Below are 20,861 nucleotides of genomic sequence, written 5' to 3'. Positions count from 1 at the left end.
TAGATAGATAATAGATAATAGATAGATAGATAGATAATAGATAGATAGATAGATAGATAGATAGATAATAGATAGATAGATAGATAGATAGATATGAAATAGAGAGATAGATAATAGATAGATAATAGATAATAGATAATAGATAGATAGATAGATAGATAGATAGATAGATAGATAGATAGATAGATAATAGATAATAGATGATAGATAGATAATAGATAGATAGATAGATAATAGATAGATAGATAATAGATAGATAGATAGATAATAGATAGATAGATAATAGATAATAGATAGATAATAGATAGATAATAGATAATAGATAGATAGATAATAGATAGATAGATAGATAATAGATAGATAATAGATAATAGATAGATAGATAGATAGATAGATAGATAGATAATAGATAATAGATAGATAGATAATAGATAGATAGATAGATAATAGATAGATAATAGATAATAGATAGATAGATAGATAGATAGATAGATAGATAGATAATAGATAATAGATAATAGATAGATATGAGATAGATAGATAATAGATAATAGATAGATAATAGATAATAGATAGATAATAGATAATAGATAATAGATAATAGATAGATAATAGATAATAGATAGATAATAGATAGATAGATAATAGATGGATAGATAGATAATAGATAATAGATAGATAATAGATAATAGATAGATAATAGATATATAGATAGATAATAGATAGATAATAGATAATAGATAGATAGATAATAGATAGATAGATAATAGATAGATAGATAATAGATAGATAATAGATAATAGATAGATAATAGATAGATAATAGATAATAGATAATAGATAGATAATAGATAATAGATAGATAATAGATAGATAGATAGATAATAGATAGATAATAGATAGATAGATAGATAATAGATAGATAGATAGATAATAGATAATAGATAATAGATAGATAATAGATAGATAATAGATAATAGATAATAGATAGATAATAGATAGATAATAGATAGATAATACATAATAGATAGATAGATAGATAATAGATAATAGATAGATAATAGATAGATGATAGATAGATAATAGATAGATAGATAGATAGATAATAGATAGATAATAGATAGATAGATAGATAATAGATAGATAATAGATAGATAATAGATAGATAATAGATAGATAATAGATAGATAATAGATAATAGATAATAGATAGATAGATAATAGATAGATAGATAGATAGATATGAGATAGATATGAGATAGATAATAGATAATAGATAGATAATAGATAATAGATAATAGATAATAGATAATAGATAGATAATAGATAGATAATAGATAGATAATAGATAATAGATAGATAATAGATAATAGATAGATAATAGATAATAGATAATAGATAATAGATAATAGATAGATAATAGATAATAGATAATAGATAGATAATAGATAGATAGATAGATAGATAGATAGATAGATAGATAGATAGATAATAAAACTTGAAAAAATGAGGAGGCAGCACACTGTATAAACGAGGGGTGCACGTCCGGCAGATGTGGACCAGCACCTAGGTCCAATGAACTAGAAATAAAAAATAGCCAGCAGCACTCCAGGAAATTAAAGGCAAACGGTGGTTTATTAGACCCAAAGTCAAGCGACGTTTCGACAGCTTGTTGCTGTCTTTGTCATGCATGACAAAGACAGCAACAAGCTGTCGAAACGTCGCTTGACTTTGGGTCTAATAAACCACCGTTTGCCTTTAATTTCCTGGAGTGCTGCTGGCTATTTTTTATTTCTAGATAGATAATAGATAGATAGATAGATAGATAGATAATAGATAATAGATAGATAGATAGATAGATAGATAGATAGATAATAGATAATAGATAGATAGATAATAGATAGATAGATAATAGATAATAGATAGATAGATAGATAATAGATAATAGATAATAGATAGATAGATAGATAGATAATAGATAGATAATAGATAGATAATAGATAGATAGATAATAGATAATAGATGGATAATAGATAGATAATAGATAATAGATAGATAGATAATAGATAATAGATAGATAATAGATAGATAATAGATAGATAATAGATAATAGATAGATAATAGATAATAGATAGATAGATAATATATAGATAGATAGATAGATAGATAATAGATAGATAGATAGATAATAGATAATAGATAGATAGATAATAGATAGATAGATAATAGATAATAGATAGATAGATAGATAATAGATAATAGATAGATAGATAGATAGATAGATAATAGATAGATAATAGATAGATAATAGATAGATAGATAATAGATAATAGATGGATAATAGATAGATAATAGATAATAGATAGATAGATAATAGATAATAGATAGATAATAGATAGATAATAGATAATAGATAGATAATAGATAATAGATAGATAGATAATATATAGATAGATAGATAGATAGATAGATAATAGATAGATAGATAGATAATAGATAATAGATAGATAGATAATAGATAGATAGATAATAGATAATAGATAGATAGATAGATAATAGATAATAGATAATAGATAGATAGATAATAGATAGATAGATAGATAGATAGATAGATAATAGATAGATAATAGATAGATAATAGATAGATAGATAATAGATAATAGATGGATAATAGATAGATAATAGATAATAGATAGATAGATAATAGATAATAGATAGATAATAGATAGATAATAGATAATAGATAGATAGATGGGCCTCAGTGCATATGACCAATACAATAGATGTAGTGGGTGGAGAACACCTGACGTGATGAGGACATGTCCTCGCTCAGGATACATACATGTGTATGGAGGTTTCGGAGGGGTGGTGGTCGGTGGGGTGTCCAGTGTGAGCGGTCTGACCTCTGTATCCTCTCATTCCTTGTAGGTCGTGTTTTCAATGGCTCGGGGAAGCCCATTGACAATGGTCCTACTGTAATGGCAGAAGACTTCTTAGACATTAACGGTAAGAAATACATTTCTACACTCTGATAAGTGGGGGGCATGGAGCTTCTGTTTGTTATCACATGGAAGAAGAAGACCCCATCCTCTGACGTACACTTCCGTCACCTACTAGGTCAGCCCATTAACCCTTTTGGAAGAACATACCCCGAGGAGATGATACAGACTGGAATCTCCCCAATCGATGTCATGAACAGCATTGCTCGAGGACAGAAAATCCCCATCTTCTCTGCAGCTGGTCTACCGCACAATGAGGTATGAGAAGATGGGGGTCATAGAATGTCAGTAATAAAATGTCAGAGCAGCTGGACTTGTTTCATTTATGTTTTTCTTGTAGCTTTTTCACTCGTCACCCGATTGTATTTCTCAATTAAAATGACTTATACAAAGACTCTCCAGCATTAAATACTGGCGCCTCACGCTTCAGTAAGCCTTTGGTTTATCAAAACCAAACAAGGACTTTATGGAGGTAAGGATGTCGATCATATTTGCATAACTGGAGCTATGAGGTGAGATTAAAGTTTTTAGTCATGCAAATGTTATCAACACCCTAACCCCCATCAGGTGTTGGTTATCATACACGGATCAGGCTGACTGAAGCATGAGGCACCAGTATTTAATGCTGGAAGATTCCTTGTACAAGTCATTCTAATGGAAAAAGCAAGTTAGATGAATAACGAAACATTGTCAAGAAAAACACCAAAGTCTAGACATCTTATTATTAATATCCTGTATCCAAGTGTCAGTGTCACTATCCTGTACCCCGAGTGTCAGCGTCATTATCCTGTACCCCAAGTGTCAGTGTCACTATCCTGTACCCCAAGTGTCAGCGTCATTATCCTGTACCCCGAGTGTCAGTGTCATTATCCTGTACCCCGAGTGTCAGCGTCATTATCCTGTACCCCGAGTGTCAGCGTCATTATCCTGTACCCCAAGTGTCAGTGTCACTATCCTGTACCCCAAGTGTCAGTGTCATTGTCCTGTACCCCAAGTGTCAGTGTCATTATCCTGTACCCCGAGTGTCAGCGTCATTATCCTGTACCCCAAGTGTCAGTGTCACTATCCTGTACCCCAAGTGTCACTGTCATTATCCTGTACCCCAAGTGTCAGTGTCATTATCCTGTACCCCAAGTGTCAGTGTCATTATCCTGTACCCCGAGTGTCAGTGTCATTATCCTGTACTTCGAGTGTCAGTGTGTCATTATCCTGTCCCCCAAGTGTCAGTGTCACTATCCTGTACCCCAAGTGTCAGTGTCATTATCCTGTACCCCAAGTGTCAGTGTCATTATCCTGTACCCCGAGTGTCAGCGTCATTATCCTGTACCCCAAGTGTCAGTGTCACTATCCTGTACCCCAAGTGTCAGTGTCATTATCCTGTACCCCAAGTGTCAGTGTCATTATCCTGTACCCCAAGTGTCAGTGTCACTATCCTGTACCCCAAGTGTCACCGTGTTATTATCCTGTACCCCAAGTGTCAGTGTCATTATCCTGTACCCCAAGTGTCACAGTGGCATTGTCCTGTACCCCAAGTGTCAGAGTCATTATCCTGTACCCCAAGTGTCAGTATCCTGTACACCAAGTGTCAGTGTCATTATCCTGTACCCCAAGTGTCAGTGTCACTATCCTGTACCCCAAGTGTCACCGTGTCATTATCCTGTACCCCAAGTGTCACCGTGTCATTATCCTGTACCCCAAGTGTCAGTGTCACTATCCTGTACCCCAAGTGTCACCGTGTTATTATCCTGTACCCCAAGTGTCACCGTGTCATTATCCTGTACCCCAAGTGTCACCGTGTCATTATCCTGTACCCCAAGTGTCACCGTGTCATTATCCTGTACCCCAAGTGTCACCATGTCATTATCCTGTACCCCAAGTTTCACTGTGTCATTATCCTGTACCCCAAGTGTCAGTGTCATTATCCTGTACCCCAAGTGTCACCGTGTCATTATCCTGTACCCCAAGTGTCACCATGTCATTATCCTGTACCCCAAGTGTCAGTGTCATTATCCTGTACCCCAAGTGTCACCGTGTCATTATCCTGTACCCCAAGTGTCACCATGTCATTATCCTGTACCCCAAGTGTCACCATGTCATTATCCTGTACCCCAAGTGTCACCGTGTCATTATCCTGTACCCCAAGTGTCAGTGTCATCATCCTGTACCCCAAGTGTCAGTGTCATTATCCTGTACCCCAAGTGTCAGTGTCATTATCCAGTACCCCGAGTGTCAGTGTCATTATCCTGTACCCCAAGTGTCAGTGTCATTATCCTGTACCCCAAGTGTCAGTGTCATTATCCTGTACCCCAAGTGTCAGTGTCATTGTCCTGTACCCCCAGTGTCAGTGTCATTATCCTGTACCCCGAGTGTCAGTGTCATTATCCTGTACCCCAAGTGTCTGTCATTATCCTGTACCCCAAGTGTCAGTGTCATTATTCTGTACCCCAAGTCTCAGTGTCATTATCCTGTTCCCCAAGTGTCAGTGCCATTATCCTGTACCCCAAGTGTCAGTGTCATTATCCTGTACCCCAAGTGTCAGTGTCATCATCCTGTACCCCGAGTGTCAGTGTCATTATCCTGTACCCCAAGTGTCAGTGTGTCATTATTCTGTACCCCAAGTGTCAGTGTCATTATCCTGTACCCCAAGTGTCAGTGTCATTATCCTGTACCCCAAGTGTCAGTGTCATTATCCTGTACCCCAAGTGTCAGTGTCATTATTCTGTACCCCAAGTCTCAGTGTCATTATTCTGTACCCCAAGTGTCACCGTGTCATTATCCTGTACCCCAAGTGTCACTGTGTCATTATCCTGTACCCCAAGTGTCACCGTGTCATTATCCTGTACCCCAAGTGTCAGTGTCACTATCCTGTACCCCCGTGTTAGTGTGTCATTATCCTGTACCCCAAGTGTCACCGTGTCATTATCCTGTACCCCAAGTGTCAGTGTCATCATCCTGTACCCCAAGTGTCAGTGTCATTATCCTGTACCCCAAGTGTCAGTGTCATTATCCTGTACCCCAAGTGTCAGTGTCATTATCCTGTACCCCGAGTGTCAGTGTCATTATCCTGTACCCCAAGTGTCAGTGTCATTATCCTGTACCCCGAGTGTCAGTGTCATTATCCTGTACCCCTAATCTCATTGTGTTGTACCCTCAGTGTCACTGTTTGATGTGTCCAGTGAATAATATATGATACAATTTTGAGCTGAGACCCCATGAACAGTACAGAACCTGTTTTTTTTTCTTCTTGTTTTCTTATGGTTTTCTCCCCCATAGATTGCGGCACAGATCTGCAGACAGGCCGGGCTGGTGAAGAAATCAAAGGACGTCATGGACTACCACGATGACAATTTTGCCATTGTGTTTGCCGCGATGGGTGTAAGTAACAAACGCCTAATGAGTTCAGTAATGGCTTCTCATCTCCTATGTGTGACCAGTAATCGAAGAATATGCTGGATGTCTGTCCCCGACAGGTGAACATGGAGACGGCCCGCTTCTTCAAGTCCGACTTTGAGGAAAACGGATCCATGGACAATGTCTGCCTGTTCTTGAATTTAGCCAACGATCCCACGTAAGTGTATGGAGCCAAATAACGTGAGAAGAACCTCGTAGAAATATTGTGGTCCCTGAGGTTACAATGTTTTCAGCCTGAAACCACTTATGATGCCACTGACAGTCCACTGCACGTGACTGGCTGGACCATCCCATCAATCTGTATTGACTTCACTGGTAATCGCCACAGTGATCACCCAATTCATGCATTACACTGGAGGCAAGTGGAGCCAATGAGAAGGTGCTTTGCTAATGAAATTAATGGCTGTCAAATAGCGCCTCCCTGCCGACAATACCTGTTTACCCCCAATCGTATACTCTATGTACTAATCCTGAGATAACCAATTGTAGAAGTTTTAACCCCACACTGGTTTCATAGACGTCATCTCATATGATATGTTCAGATAAGCCTGCTCTGCAGTATAATAGACACTCTCGTATTATTGTTCTGCAGCATTGAGAGGATCATCACCCCTCGCCTGGCCCTCACCGAAGCAGAGTACCTCGCCTACCAATGTGAGAAGCATGTGCTCGTCATTCTCACAGATATGAGCTCCTACGCTGAAGCTCTACGTGAGGTAATTTCCCATCTTGGACTTTGGCAGGAGTTGGCTATGTCCATCCACAGGCATATATTCATAGAGGACATGAAAAATTATCTTCCTGGTTGGGTACAGGAGTGTACAGAACATGAAACAACCTCCTGGTACTGGCATAGACAACTACTCACTCATCTATCCATCTACCATACAATGGTCTTCAAACAGTATGACATGGTCATGGCATCACTTGATACTGCCTTTTATTGTCATAGAAGGCAAGAGTGATATTAGGGGCTGCAATAGCAGCTGAGGGAGACCCCATTCGCCCCATAAATAGATTGCATTCAGCTAAAGCATAGGGTTTTGATGTTCTGTAGGTCCAATAGTTGAGCATACAGTGACATCACAATAAGGCATGATGATGACTAATGATGTCACTAGTAAAGATTGAGGGGCCAGCATCTTTTCAAGATGTCCCTGCCAGACTGGAAAACCCAAGGAAGAACCTGACAATCAGTCCAAGCCAACATTGAACCCAAAAAAGTAATATTTTGGGGGCAAAGCTCTATTTAACCTTTACCCACACCCCATAGTCTCCTTTAGGCCTGGGTGGTGGGTCAGTTCCATGTTGAAATCCTCTTTGCCAAATTAATCTAATTGGTTTAATCAGCTGTTTCTCACCGTTGTTCACTCATAGGTCTCGGCAGCTCGAGAGGAGGTACCAGGTCGACGAGGCTTCCCTGGCTATATGTACACTGACTTGGCCACAATCTATGAACGAGCCGGTCGAGTGGAGGGCAGAAGTGGATCCATTACCCAGATACCAATCCTAACAATGCCTAATGATGGTAGGTGCCCATAACATGGAAAACACCTTATTCACCATCAGTTTGGTACTGTTTCATATTATAATCCCCTCCACAGGGTTATTGGTTTAGGTTATTGTCTTAGCTTCTGTTGTGGGTTTAGGCCACTTCCATTATTTCCCATTGGTATATCTTGGCGCTTGTGAAGAGGCATTGAAGCTATGTGTCTTGGAAGCCCCTATCTGCTCTGGTAGACTATTTCGGGACCCTCTATATCGGTGTTTCCTAAGTCACGTAGCCCTTACTGAAATAAAATACATGAAAGGATCCCCAAGGCTATGATCAAACAGTGTGGTGCCGATTGATATTTCAAGTCTGTTTAATGAGTTTGACATTGACTTACTAGGCAGGTAGCACTAGAAAGACCTTCTTCTTCCTTCAGGAGGAGACCTAATTTGCCTACTTTTCCCCGGGAGCATTGCTTACACCAGATTTATCTCCACAAGGAAAACCAGTACCTTCTAAAATCAATACCTACTAAAATGACAGCACGAAGACTATGCAAGTACTCTCTAGAGACTTAGCATTCACCCCCTGGGGTACCTATGCTTTATAGTACATCGACCACCTGAACTTCATCTGCATTGGAAAGAGGGTACGACCTGATGTGGTCTTAAGACCTAATTTATACTGAACTCTTTTCAGATATTACTCACCCCATCCCTGACTTGACTGGCTTCATTACCGAAGGACAGATCTATGTGGACAGACAACTACACAACAGACAGGTCAGTTTCATGTGGACCATCATTAAGAGGTGTAGACAGAACTTCCTAATTTAATATACATACAGATTAAACAGAGTTTAAAGGGGACCTGTCACCTGGTGCCATCATGCAGTTGGGATTTTGGCTTCCAAATTAACTATAAACAAATAGAATTTGGCTCAAATTTTTGTAAAAATGTAAGTTGCATCCGAATTTAAAGCTTTTGGTGAATCGATTCAGGCAAATTTAGGAGAGAAACAGAGAGAGGAAAAAAATTGTTCTAGAAATCCTCACAGTGTTTTACAAAATTTTTCAATCCAATTGGAGAAGTTTCAATTCGGGGAGAATCAATTAGAACCTGAATCAAATTGGTCAACGGATTTGGTTGAATCAAACCCGAGTGGAATTTTTTGACAATTTGTTTGTCTCTAGTCCCATAGCTGACTGATCTCCTGCAGCATCAGGTGCATGTGCATTGTGCGGGCACAATCGAGAATATTACACTTTGCTTTGGCGTGCATGTGTCCAATGGCGCTGGAGTCCTGGACTCATCTCCTGATGAGTTAGATCTTCATGTACTATACTTTACAGGGACAGACAGGTTTGCTATAGGCAGGCTTGGCACCATAAATCCCATCATGGTGGTAGCTTAGTGTCCCCAAACCAGGTGACAGGTTTCCAAAACAAGGCTATGGACACCAATGTGAGCATATTTTTATAGTATTTTTGGCTAGAATAATTTTTGAAATTGGTTTCCAACTCTTTGTCCTCTGCAGCTTCTGTGTATTCACATGCATTGCAGGCTGCTAGGTCTCGATCAGTGTTTAATCTGTCTCTGGCGCAGCCCCTCTCTCTGCTCCGCTGAACGCTCATAAATCTGACATCATTTCTGATTCAAGTTTATTTTATTTGGGTGTAAAGTTGTCGGCTTAGATTTGTGTTCGGAAGAGCAGTGAGAGGGGCTTCAGAGAGATCGTCAGATGAATTTCACACTGATCAGGGCTGAGTAGTCTGCAACGTATGAGAATACACAGAAGCTGCAGAAGACAAACGGAGCTACATTTTTTTAAAAACCCAATTACAAAAATTATCCAAAAATACATGCATTTCAGTAAAAAATGCTCTTGTAGGTATCCAGATCCTTTGATAGGTCATTAACATTTTATCTTCATATGCCTCTATGGAGAAGCCATATTTCTCTTGTACAATGGAGGCTGTATTATATATGAAGTAACGCATTTCAATCTCCTTTACCATAAATGGCAATTGGCAAGCATAAAAGGTGTCAAGAGTTTCCCTACAGAAACTCCTCTCTGTTCCAGACACTTACTGAAAATAAATATGGCGCCCAGCCTGACGGTGATTGCAAAGTGTTTGACAATTGGCATTAGGAAATATGTCTTACTGTAAAAACGAGAAACTCCGCTCGTGCTCAAGGTGATGAATACTTTTCAGATCTACCCTCCGATCAACGTGCTCCCATCTCTGTCCCGTCTCATGAAATCAGCCATAGGGGAAGGCATGACCAGAAAAGACCACGGAGATGTATCTAACCAGCTGGTGAGTACACGGCAAATCTGAGAAGAGTAGTAGTGGCCCAATAATTGCAAAACTTACAAAAAATACAATACATGCACTGCAAGGGTTTAAATGGGGGAATGTAGGGCACCACAGCATCCAATACCGGGTGGTCAGCATTATATACAGTAGACTATACCTGGTGGTCAGTGTTATATACATTAGACAATACCTGGGGGTAAGCAGTATACAGGAGATAATACCTGGTGGTAAGCAGTATACAGTAGATAATACCTGGTAGTAGGCATTATATACAATAGACAATACCTGGTAGTAAGCATTATATACAATAGACAATACCTGGTGGTAAGCATTATATACAGTAGACTATACCTGGTGGTCAGTGTTATATACATTAGACAATACCTGGGGGTAAGCAGTATACAGAAGATAATACCTGGTGGTAAGCAGTATACAGTAGATAATACCTGGTAGTAAGCATTATATACAATAGACAATACCTGGTGGTAAGCAGTATACAGGAGATAATACCTGGTAGTAAGCATTATATACAGTAGACTATACCTGGTGGGCAGGATACAATTCCAGAATTTTAGGAATAGACCAGGTGTAGACTTGTTGCACTAACCCTTGTTTTTTGTCTCACAGTATGCCTGTTACGCTATTGGAAAGGATGTCCAGGCTATGAAAGCCGTGGTGGGTGAAGAAGCTCTGTCCTCGGATGATCTCTTGTATTTGGAGTTCCTGCAGAAGTTTGAGAAGCAGTTTATTGCTCAGGGTATGTATTGGGATATGGAGATGATTGGAGCGCCCTCTGATAATAGTTGCCAGTATGGGCAGTTTATTAGGGGATGCCAAGGGTTACCCATCAAAAGTCTAGGCTAGAATTAAGACTCATAATGAGTCGGTGGCTCAGTCGTCCGGCAGGATCTCTGGTTCTAGGGCTGGTGATCCAAGGTCTGTGGCACAATATTCCCATCTCAATATCTTCTTCTGGTTACTCGTGCAGTCTTGCAGAGTCTCTCCTACCAAACACTGGTCCCTATCTGTAGACTGCTCTCCTTATATACAGTTTCTAGCTGAACTAGAACCTTCTAGTGGGAGGGGTGGAGTAGAAAAACACAGTCTAAACAAAAACAATGTTGCAATTTCAGTCTGTCATTTTATAGAGTTTCAATAAAAGTCTATGGGAATGAATAAACAGTTTTTCCAGACTTAAACAAGTCTTCAGATGTAAACAAGAAAGCTAAACAAGTCATTCGATCCCATCAGACCCCGTACTCTTGAGTGTAGGCTTACTGCTGAATCGCTCACTCAATGGTGCTTTGTATCTTCCAGCAAATACACTGTGAATAATCACCTATGGCTTCTCATTTTCTGGAAATCATGCGGGAATGTTTCCTCTGTAGGGTGGTATTACTCAAGTAGTTTCCCTTTAAAGGGAGACATCTGCAGACCAGATTATGTGCAAATGATTAGCCATGGCAGCTGCAGACACCGTGGTACAAAGCTTGATGATTGTAGTCACTGTTAGAGGCACAGAATCATCTTGGTTTACCCACTGTAGCACTATAGCTTCGATGTTACAGAAAGGAATAAAATATGATAAAGAGTCTCATCCAGTGACCATGTCACTCTACACATGTCTCAAATTTCTGGTTTCACTGAGTATCAAGTGGTTGCCTCACACAGCAAACACCCTATCCTTTAAAGTCCTGTTCTTCTCACTTTGACCCTGATCATAAAGGGCATAAAGGCTCCAATTCTCCTCCCCATAGGCTCTGACTCTCAATGGCTCTGCTCCTACTCCACAGAACTAGACCTTTCAGAACCCAACATATCACACCTACCTGACCTCTAATTTAGACACTTTCTAAGCCCAAAGTACTGGCACATATCACAGCCCTGATTGGATCCAGCTGTAGCCAACCTTGCTGGTTGATGCCACAGCCACAGCAGACTTCTCCCAGACCTAATCAACCTCCTTCATCAGCAGAATATCTACCCCTCGTCTCACAAGTGATCACTGTGTTAGCTCACCTGTGAGGACTTGGCCTTACTCAGTGGAAGAGTAGACTTGTTTCTCTTAATAGGTTTGCCTCAATTGGCCAGGTACCCCGCTATGCAGCTTTACACAAACCCATTACATCTTCTGAACATTACATCCTTAAGAACTCCACACTCCTCTCAGATGTTAGAGGCCCTAGGTCTGGATATTACCCAGACCAACACTGTAGGCACTGCATCATCCACTCTTGACCACTGGCGCCAAACATGAGCTACCTGTAACACCGTGATGGTGCTATGCACTGGCATGATGGTGCAGTGTATTGTCATCACTGGGCACATCGTCCCCATTCCTGGCCATGCTGACCATCCATACCTCCCTTTTCGGTGGCTGACAGCCAAGTAGATAAGTAGATCGTCATCACAACCCGCCACGGGAACAACACTGCGTAGTTCATGCTCCTTGCATACATTTGTATTTCTAACGACCGCTGCTCTTTTTCTCCAGGAGCCTATGAGAACCGAACCATATTTGAGTCATTGGATATTGGATGGCAGCTGCTACGCATCTTCCCTAAGGAACTACTAAAACGTATCCCAGAATCAATGCTGGCAGAGTTTTATCCAAGAGAATCCAGAGCACAAGCAGAAGCCACTACTTCTAATCGCAAATGAGTGGACCTGAAATCCCCCAATACACACAACTCGTAGACTGTGTGCGTACATCCAGTCTGCAGGTTGTCCCATTTTTCCTTTGTGTCTTCTTGGCCCAGAAATAGCCCCATTATTTATTTAGAATGTTGATATCTAAACTATTACACTGGAATAAAAAGATGAAAACGGTGTTGTTTTTTTTCCTTCTTCTGGAGGCTTCTGTTCTCTTCCTACAAATCAAAACCGCCAATGATCACGGTGCCCCTTGAGGGCCTAAAAAACAAGGCTGAGTGTGTTATGTCTCTTCTCGCATCCATCTTGCCAGACAGAAGTTGTGTCTGCCCAGACCACAATAAATAGATGCTTCAGTAATTCTGATGGTCAGGGAACTAGGTTCAGGCATTAGAAGAAAACCTTTATGTGTTAATTGTTAATCCCTACAGTATCTGGGGACTTCGTGCATTTTATTAGAAGCCATGGGCAAACGATTGAGTTCTTTGCTCACTTGGATGTGGGGAGCTCGAAAGAAAAGTGAGAGCATAGACACAAATATACTAGTTACACCAATGGTAATACAACAGTTCATTCTAATCGTCAACATTTGCAAATTTTATTTTTCACTAATCCCTCAATGTCCTAGGCAAACGCATGGAAAACCATAATCTATGGTCTGACAACTCCAGCAGACAGATCCTCGTATTTCAGTTTTGTGAACCTCCTGACTATAATCATGACAGAAAAAGGGAGGTTAACAACAGTTAGACCTGAAGTTTTTTATTAAATGGGATCAAAGAATTAATACACAAATTCAATTTTTTTGTGGTTATGCCTGGTGCTCCTGCTTTAGTAGTTGTCCCCCCGGTGATCCAGAGATCAACTCTGCTAATCTAGAGCTTTAATGGTCACCTTTGTCAGTTCTATAGTTTGTTGGGATCCAGCACATTAATGGTCATCAACTGTAATGTGGTGGGCATGCCTGGTGGTCCTGCTTTAGTAGTTGTCCTGGGTGATCCTAAGGCCCCTTTCACACGGGCGAGTATTCCGCGCGGATGCGTTGCGGGAGGTGAACGCACTGCACTGAATACCGACCCATTCACTTCTATGGGGCTGTTCACATGAGCGGTGATTTTCACGCATCACTTGTGCGGATGCAATGCGTTTTTTCACACAGACCCATTCACTTCTATGGGGCCAGGGCTGCGTGAAAAACGCAGAATATAGAACATGCTACGATTTTTACGCAACGCAGAACTGATGCGTTAAAAACAACGCTCATGTACACAGACCCATTGAAATGAATGGGTCAGGATTCAGTGCGGGTGCTATGTGTTCAAATCCTGACCCATTCATTTCAATGGGTCTGTGTACATGAGCGTTGTTTTTAACGCATCAGTTCTGCGTTGCGTAAAAATCGTAGCATGTTCTATATTCTGCGTTTTTCACGCAGCCCTGGCCCCATAGAAGTGAATGGGGCTTCAGTGAAAAACGCATTGCATCCGGATGCGATGCGTTTTTCACTGATGATTGCTAGGAGATGTTGTTTGTAAACCTTCAGTTTTTTCTCACGCGCGTGAAAAACGCATCAAAACGCATTGGACCCGCGAGGAAAACACTGAACAACTGAACGCAATCGCAGACAAAACTGACTGAACTTGCTTGCAAAATAGTGCGAGTTTCACTGAACGCATCCGGACCTAATGCGTCAAACTCGCGTGAAAGGGGCCTTTATCTTCTCACTTCTATTTTCTTTCCTCCTCTTGGTTGTTCTTCCCTCTGGCCTCATCTCTCTGTCATCTGATCTGATATAAAGTGCAGCCCTTGAGAGGTTTCACAGTCACTAATACCAACACAAACATGAAATAATTTTTTTAAATAATAAGTACTTTTTTTTGTAAATTAGTTATAGGTGGCGGTGGTAAGTAGTGTCAGGAAGCCTCTTCAATTTCAGAGGTGGAGAGACAGTGTTTCGTTGACTTGCAGCTGATTAGTTGGTGTTACGGATCAGTGTGGACCCACTGTACCGGTTTGGCTTTGAGCCATTATTCAGGTGCTTCCCTGGTATTTACCCTTTAAACCCTATACAGGGATCTAGGGAAGCAACTGGATTCGTTGTATTGTAGTGTAGGGTTGGAAGCCTACCCGCTGGGGTCAGGGATTCTGGTGCAAGCACTAAAAGCTTAGGGTACAGAAAACTTAAACACAAACTGAACTGAACTTGGACTTGTAGGAGCGCACAGGCAAGATGGCACACACTTGAAACACAGACAAAATACAGGCAAGAGATAACGTGGGATAAACGCAGGTAAATTGGAATAGCATTAGACTATCGAACACCTTTTCTGGTCACCAGAGAACCTAAAGTTCAGGCATCCTTCTACTGGAGAGGGTATCTTAAATACCCAGGGACCCTCAACCATTGGCTGGGGAAGGATTTGAGAGCATGCACACTGACCATTCAAGAGGCTGGAGGGGAGTGCACGCTCCCTAAAGAAGCTTCAGGTAGGAACATGGAGGCAGCAGCATAGATAGAACATAAGCGACCAGAACACTGAATGATATGGTAAGTGGCTCAGCGTCTGCGTCCACAGGGTACGGAAGGAGGGTGACGGGAATGGACTGCAGACCTAGCAGTTGGCTACAACTTACGTGGTGAATGGTGAATGGTGCTGTGACTTTCTGCTGAGAAAGGGGAAGAGAGAGCTGCTTCATTAAGTGTCCAAGCACAAAGCTGCTCCAATGTTACTAATAATCACACACACACTGGGAAATACTGGTACAAAGAAACTCATGGACAGGACTCATGGCAGTTCAAATACACCTTACCTGCATGTTTGTTTAGTCGGTTAGGAGTGGTGTAGATTTCCCAGTCTGCCCAGTATGGGTCACGTAAGCTTTTATTACCATAAAACACGGCAAGTCTACTATCTGTGACTTGATGGACTTCCCTATATCTCTCTCATAGTGTCACTTCCTTCATTTCATCTCTACTATTATAATGTTTAACTTGAACCCGAGTAAACCCAAGAACTACAGTTCTCAAACTTTTATAGTAGCCATCTAAAAAAGTTATTGCCCCCATGTAGCTCCCTCCCCCCATTATTGCATATTTATCATATTCAACGCTTTCCGATGTTTGACAGCTGGGACCCCATCAATCATGAGATCAGGGATCCCGTGCTCATCTACCGCTGTGTCCAAAGTCTATAGGACTCGATAGGACAGCATTGTACTCGACTTTCTCCATCACCCCCATTGACTTTGAATGGAGCAGTAGCACGTATGAGTGATTGTCGCAGTTGGACCGCAGCAATCAGACAATTATAGTGTTGATATGAGACATCCCCTTTGATCACCGTGCCTCACTACAATCGGAGTCAGGGCATTTTTATGCTTTTTACATATACAAGCTACAGGATGGCCCACGAAAAAGTAGCCCGCCTCCAGCGAAAGTATGACAAGATGGACGAGAAAGTGGATTGTTGTTTTTTTATTACTACCGCTGGAGGCGGGCTACTTTTTTGTGGGCCACCCAGTATAATACATTCTAATACAGAGCAAGCGTTAAAGGGAGTCTAAAATCTTCAAAGTAAACATACCACTATGTAGGGTAGATGCCTCGAAACACAACTATATCGAATCCAGTCCTCTAATCCAAAGAAATGTATCTTTTTATTTTTATGGAAATAAGGTTTCAGCGAGGGCGATCTGACAATACCACTCCAAAGGCTCAGCAACAACTCATCCAGGCCTTGCCATTAGAGTTAACTAAGGCGAAGGTCTAAATAATAAGATCAAGACTTGGCAAAATGGGGTTCAGGGAACAAAAGCAAGAAGAAAAGCATTAATACTGAAGAAAACCATCTTTGTATTTGTAAAAGAAGAACATCTGGATAATTTCTAGACCATTAGAAGAATGACATGGACAACACGGGATCTATCAGGGGCAGTGGCGTCTCTAGCTTTCAAATTTTGGGGGGGCAGGACAAAAGTAGGGGGGGCAGCTATAACAACGATACATTTACACAAGTACGCTTAGAAATGCTGCGATACTTTACCCAATACCTAAAACCGCAATGGGGAAGAAAAACCCCAATCACTCAGATTTCAACATGTCCTAGCTGCCTGGGGATCTGTGGATGACACTTATGGAGGGGGATCTGTGGATGACACTTATGGAGGGGGATCTGTGGATGACACTTATGGAGGGGGATCTGTGGATGACACTTATGGAGGGGGATCTGTGGATGACACTTATGGAGGGGGATCTGTGGATGACACTTATGGAGGGGGATCTGTGGATGACACTTATGGAGGGGGATCTGTGGATGACACATACCATTTATAGCATCTTATGCTATGTGTCATCCACAGATCCACCCCATATCAGTGTCATACCGGGATCCCTCTCCCTATAAGGCCCCATTCACACATCTGAAATTTGTGTAACGGAATTGCGGACCGATTCATTTCTATAGGGCAGCACAATGTGCTGCCGTATACGGAAATGTGGACCCGCACTTCCGGGTCCGCAATTCCATTCCCGAAAAAAAATGCGGACCCGCACATTGCCGCTGTTACGGACGTCTGAATGGAGCCTAACAGTGTCATCCACAGAGTGGCACAGATCCCCCCCCCCCCTAACCGTGTCATCTACAGATCCCCCTCCCTATAACAGTGTCATCTACAGATTCCCCCCCCCCCGTAACAGTGTCATGACATCCACAGACCCCCGATCCCCCTCCCTATAACACTATAAGAGTATCATCCACAGATCCCTCCCCCTATAACAGTGTAATGACTCATGACATCCACAGACCCCCGATCCCCCTCCCTATAACACTATAAGAGTATCATCCACAGATCCCTCCCCCCTATAACAGTGTAATGACTCATGACATCCACAGACCCCCGATCCCCCTCCCACCGCTCACATTTGAACATGATTTCTCTAAACGGTAAAGTAGTAAACACTGTAATCATCCAGGCTGCACTGAAAGTAACTTTAAAGGGGTTCTGCACTTTCATTTAACTGATGATCTATCCTCTGGATAGATCATCAGCTTCTGATCGGCGGGGGTCCGACACCCGGTACCCCCGCCGATCAGCCGTTTGAGAAGGCACCGGCGCTCGAGCAGCACCGCAGCCTTCTCACTGTTTACCGCCGGCCCACTGACTGACATCACGACTAGTATCAACTAGCCTGAGCGCGGCTAAGCTCTGTTCACTTGAATGGAGCTTAGCCCCGCCCACGCTAGTTGATACTAGTCGTAACTCGTGACATCACTGGGCCGGCGGTAAACAGTGAGAAGGCCGCGGCGCTACTGGAGCGCCGGTGCCTTCTCAAGCAGCTGATCGGCGGGGGTCCCAGGTGTCTGACCCGGGACCCCCGCCGATCAGAAGCTGATGATCTATCTAGAGTATAGATAATCAGTTAAATTAAAGTGCAGAACCCCTTTAACTTTTAAATCAGGAAGATTCAGGGGCAGCCGCCAGCCAGCTCTCCTCTCAGACTCAGTCAGAGTCAGATCTAATCTCTCTAGTTAGAATAGAAAGGGACTTAGTCAGTCCACTCAGTCACTACTTGTAAGTTGTACCTTATTATTATTAAGTTAACCTGCTGCACCGTCACCACTAGCTCAGGCTCAGTCAGGCTCAGTCAGACTCAGTCCAGTCTGTTCGGTATCGGTAGGGTAGGGTAGGGCCACACCACACACTGTCTGTCTCACAGTCTCTAGTCTGGGCCTGGCTGGTTTAAAGGGCTTCTGTCACCCCACTAAAGTCATTAATTTTTTTTTGGCAACTTAAATTCCTTATAATGCGATATATCAATATATAATGCTCTTACTCATTTTGGTTGGGCAGTTTCTTAAAAAACAGACTTTTATAATATGTAAATGAGCTCTCTACCAGCAAGTAGGGCGGTTACTTGCTGGTAGCAGCCGCATCCTCCTATCCTAAAGACGCCCCCTCCTCATGTTGATTGACACGGCCAGCGAACGCGCTCGTCCTCTGGCTGGCCCTGTCTGCGTTCAAAATCTGGCGCCTGCGCCGTACCTGTCTTCAGTTGGCGCATGCGCACTGAGAGGAGGACGCTCGCTCGGCCGCTCCATCCTCAATGCGCCTGCGCCGATGACGTCACATCTACACCCGGCGCAGGCGCACTGAGGATGGAGCGGCCGAGCGAGCGTCCTCCTCTCAGTGCGCATGCGCCGACTGAAGACAGGTACGGCGCAGGTGCCAGATTTTGAACGCAGACAGGGCCAGCCAGAGGACGGGCGCGTTCGCTGGCCGTGTCAATCAACATGAGGAGGGGGCGTCTTTATGAGAGGAGGATGCGGCTGCTACCAGCAAGTAACCGCCCTACCTGCTGGTAGAGAGCTCATTTACATATTATAAAAGTCTGTTTTTTTAAGAAACTGCCCAACCAAAATGAGTAAGAGCATTATATATTGATATATCGCATTATAAGGAATTTAAGTTGCCCAAAAAAAAAAAAAAAGACTTTAGTGGTTGAATGAATCAGAATCAGCTAGTCTCGACTAGCGGCGTGTGGATTTATGCACAGCATTGCCACTGAGTCTGACTGAGTCTGACTCAACTGGTCAGGTCCTGGGGCCGAGGGCGGAGCTGGGGGCGGGGCTGGGGACGCGGCGCTGCTGCGGTGGGTGGAGACTAGAGAGTGAGACCGCAACGGCACCGAGTCCGAGACTCAGTCAGATCAGATCATCAGATGTGAAGAAGATGTCCGGTAGGGCTACCTAGTGCCTACGCAGTGCGCAGCAGCGCAGCACAGACCATCTAGTACCAAAATTAATGGGGGACATTTTAGTTGGGGGGGCACATGGGGGGGCACAGCTTAAAGTGGGGGGGGGGGGGCCGTGGCCCCCTCTGGCCCCCCCCTGGCGACGCCACTGATCAGGGGCACAGCCATAAGGGGAGTAGTGGTAGCCTGGAGCCTAAAAATACCCTAATTGCCCTCCAGCACATAAGAAGACACCAGCATAATAAATAGCACATGGTAGGTGGTGGCCCTGGTACATCTATTGTTGAGTGGAGAGTTGTGGACAAAGGGGAAGCTCTAATGTCTCAGAACCTGGTCCATTGTCTTACCATTATTGAAGGAACCATAGATTCTGCAATGAGGAGTTGAGGAGAACCTCCATCTGTCCATAAGCTGTAACCTGGTCCACTGTCTTACCATTATTGAATGAACCATTTTACCATTATTGAATGAAACAATGAGCAATTGTGCTGCAGTATAACAATGGCTGGTTAAGGCCGGCATACATGTCTATTCTGCACAAGGTACGGACAAGTCCTGTGGGATCCATGCCTGGTTCATTTTAATCAACGTGAGCTTGTCCACGTTGGCTGTGGACAGGCGGCTGCGCTTGTCTGTGATGACGCCCCCTGCTGTGCTAAACACACATTCAGATAATATACTGGCTGCAGGGCAGGCCAGCACCTCCAAGGCGTAAAGGGCAAGCTCAGGCCATGTGCCCAATTTAGAGACCCAGAAGTTGAAGGAAGCAGACCCATCATTCAGTACGTGTAGGCGTGTGCACACATACTGCTCCACCATGTTGCTGAAATGCTGCCTCCTGCTAATACGTTCCATATCAGCTGGTGGTGCTGGTTGTTGTGGCGTGCTGACAAAGCTTTTCCACATGTCGGCCATGCTAACCCTGCCTTCTCAGGTGCTGGCCGTGCCCCAGCTGCGTTGGCGACCTCTTCCTCTTCCTCTGCCTTTGCCTTGTGCTTCCACTGTGCCCCCGCTGTCAGGTGGGAATGCCACCAGCAGCGCGTCTACCAGCGTGCACTTGTACTCGCGCATATTACGATCACGCTCCAGTGACGGAATTAAGGACAGTACATTGTCCTTGTAACGGGGATCCAGCAGCGTGGCCACCCAGTAATCAGCACAAGTTAGAATGTGGGCAACTCGGCGGTCCTTGCGGAGACACTGCAGCATGTAATCGCTCATGTGTGCCAGGCTGCCC

At 42.7% G+C, this 20,861-nt stretch overlaps 1 protein-coding gene across 1 annotated transcript in view; it reads left to right on the top strand.

The window, feature by feature from the left end:
- ATP6V1B1 (ATPase H+ transporting V1 subunit B1) overlaps positions 1 to 13,044 on the top strand; it is a 78,624-nt gene extending 65,580 nt beyond the window's left edge. Inside the window, exons 5-14 of the mRNA XM_040419366.1 lie at positions 2,927 to 3,004; positions 3,116 to 3,255; positions 6,271 to 6,372; positions 6,468 to 6,565; positions 7,001 to 7,124; positions 7,786 to 7,936; positions 8,600 to 8,682; positions 10,117 to 10,221; positions 10,849 to 10,978; positions 12,716 to 13,044. Coding sequence (XP_040275300.1) covers positions 2,927 to 3,004; positions 3,116 to 3,255; positions 6,271 to 6,372; positions 6,468 to 6,565; positions 7,001 to 7,124; positions 7,786 to 7,936; positions 8,600 to 8,682; positions 10,117 to 10,221; positions 10,849 to 10,978; positions 12,716 to 12,882 — 1,178 coding nt within the window. The 3' untranslated portion in view covers positions 12,883 to 13,044. The remainder of the gene's footprint in view (positions 1 to 2,926; positions 3,005 to 3,115; positions 3,256 to 6,270; positions 6,373 to 6,467; positions 6,566 to 7,000; positions 7,125 to 7,785; positions 7,937 to 8,599; positions 8,683 to 10,116; positions 10,222 to 10,848; positions 10,979 to 12,715) is intronic.
- The last annotated feature ends 7,817 nt before the right edge of the window (positions 13,045 to 20,861 follow it).

The sequence above is a fragment of the Bufo bufo genome, chromosome 2 (assembly GCF_905171765.1).
Source record: "Bufo bufo chromosome 2, aBufBuf1.1, whole genome shotgun sequence".
NCBI lineage: Eukaryota > Metazoa > Chordata > Amphibia > Anura > Bufonidae > Bufo > Bufo bufo.
This window is presented reverse-complemented; position numbering and strand designations above follow the sequence as displayed.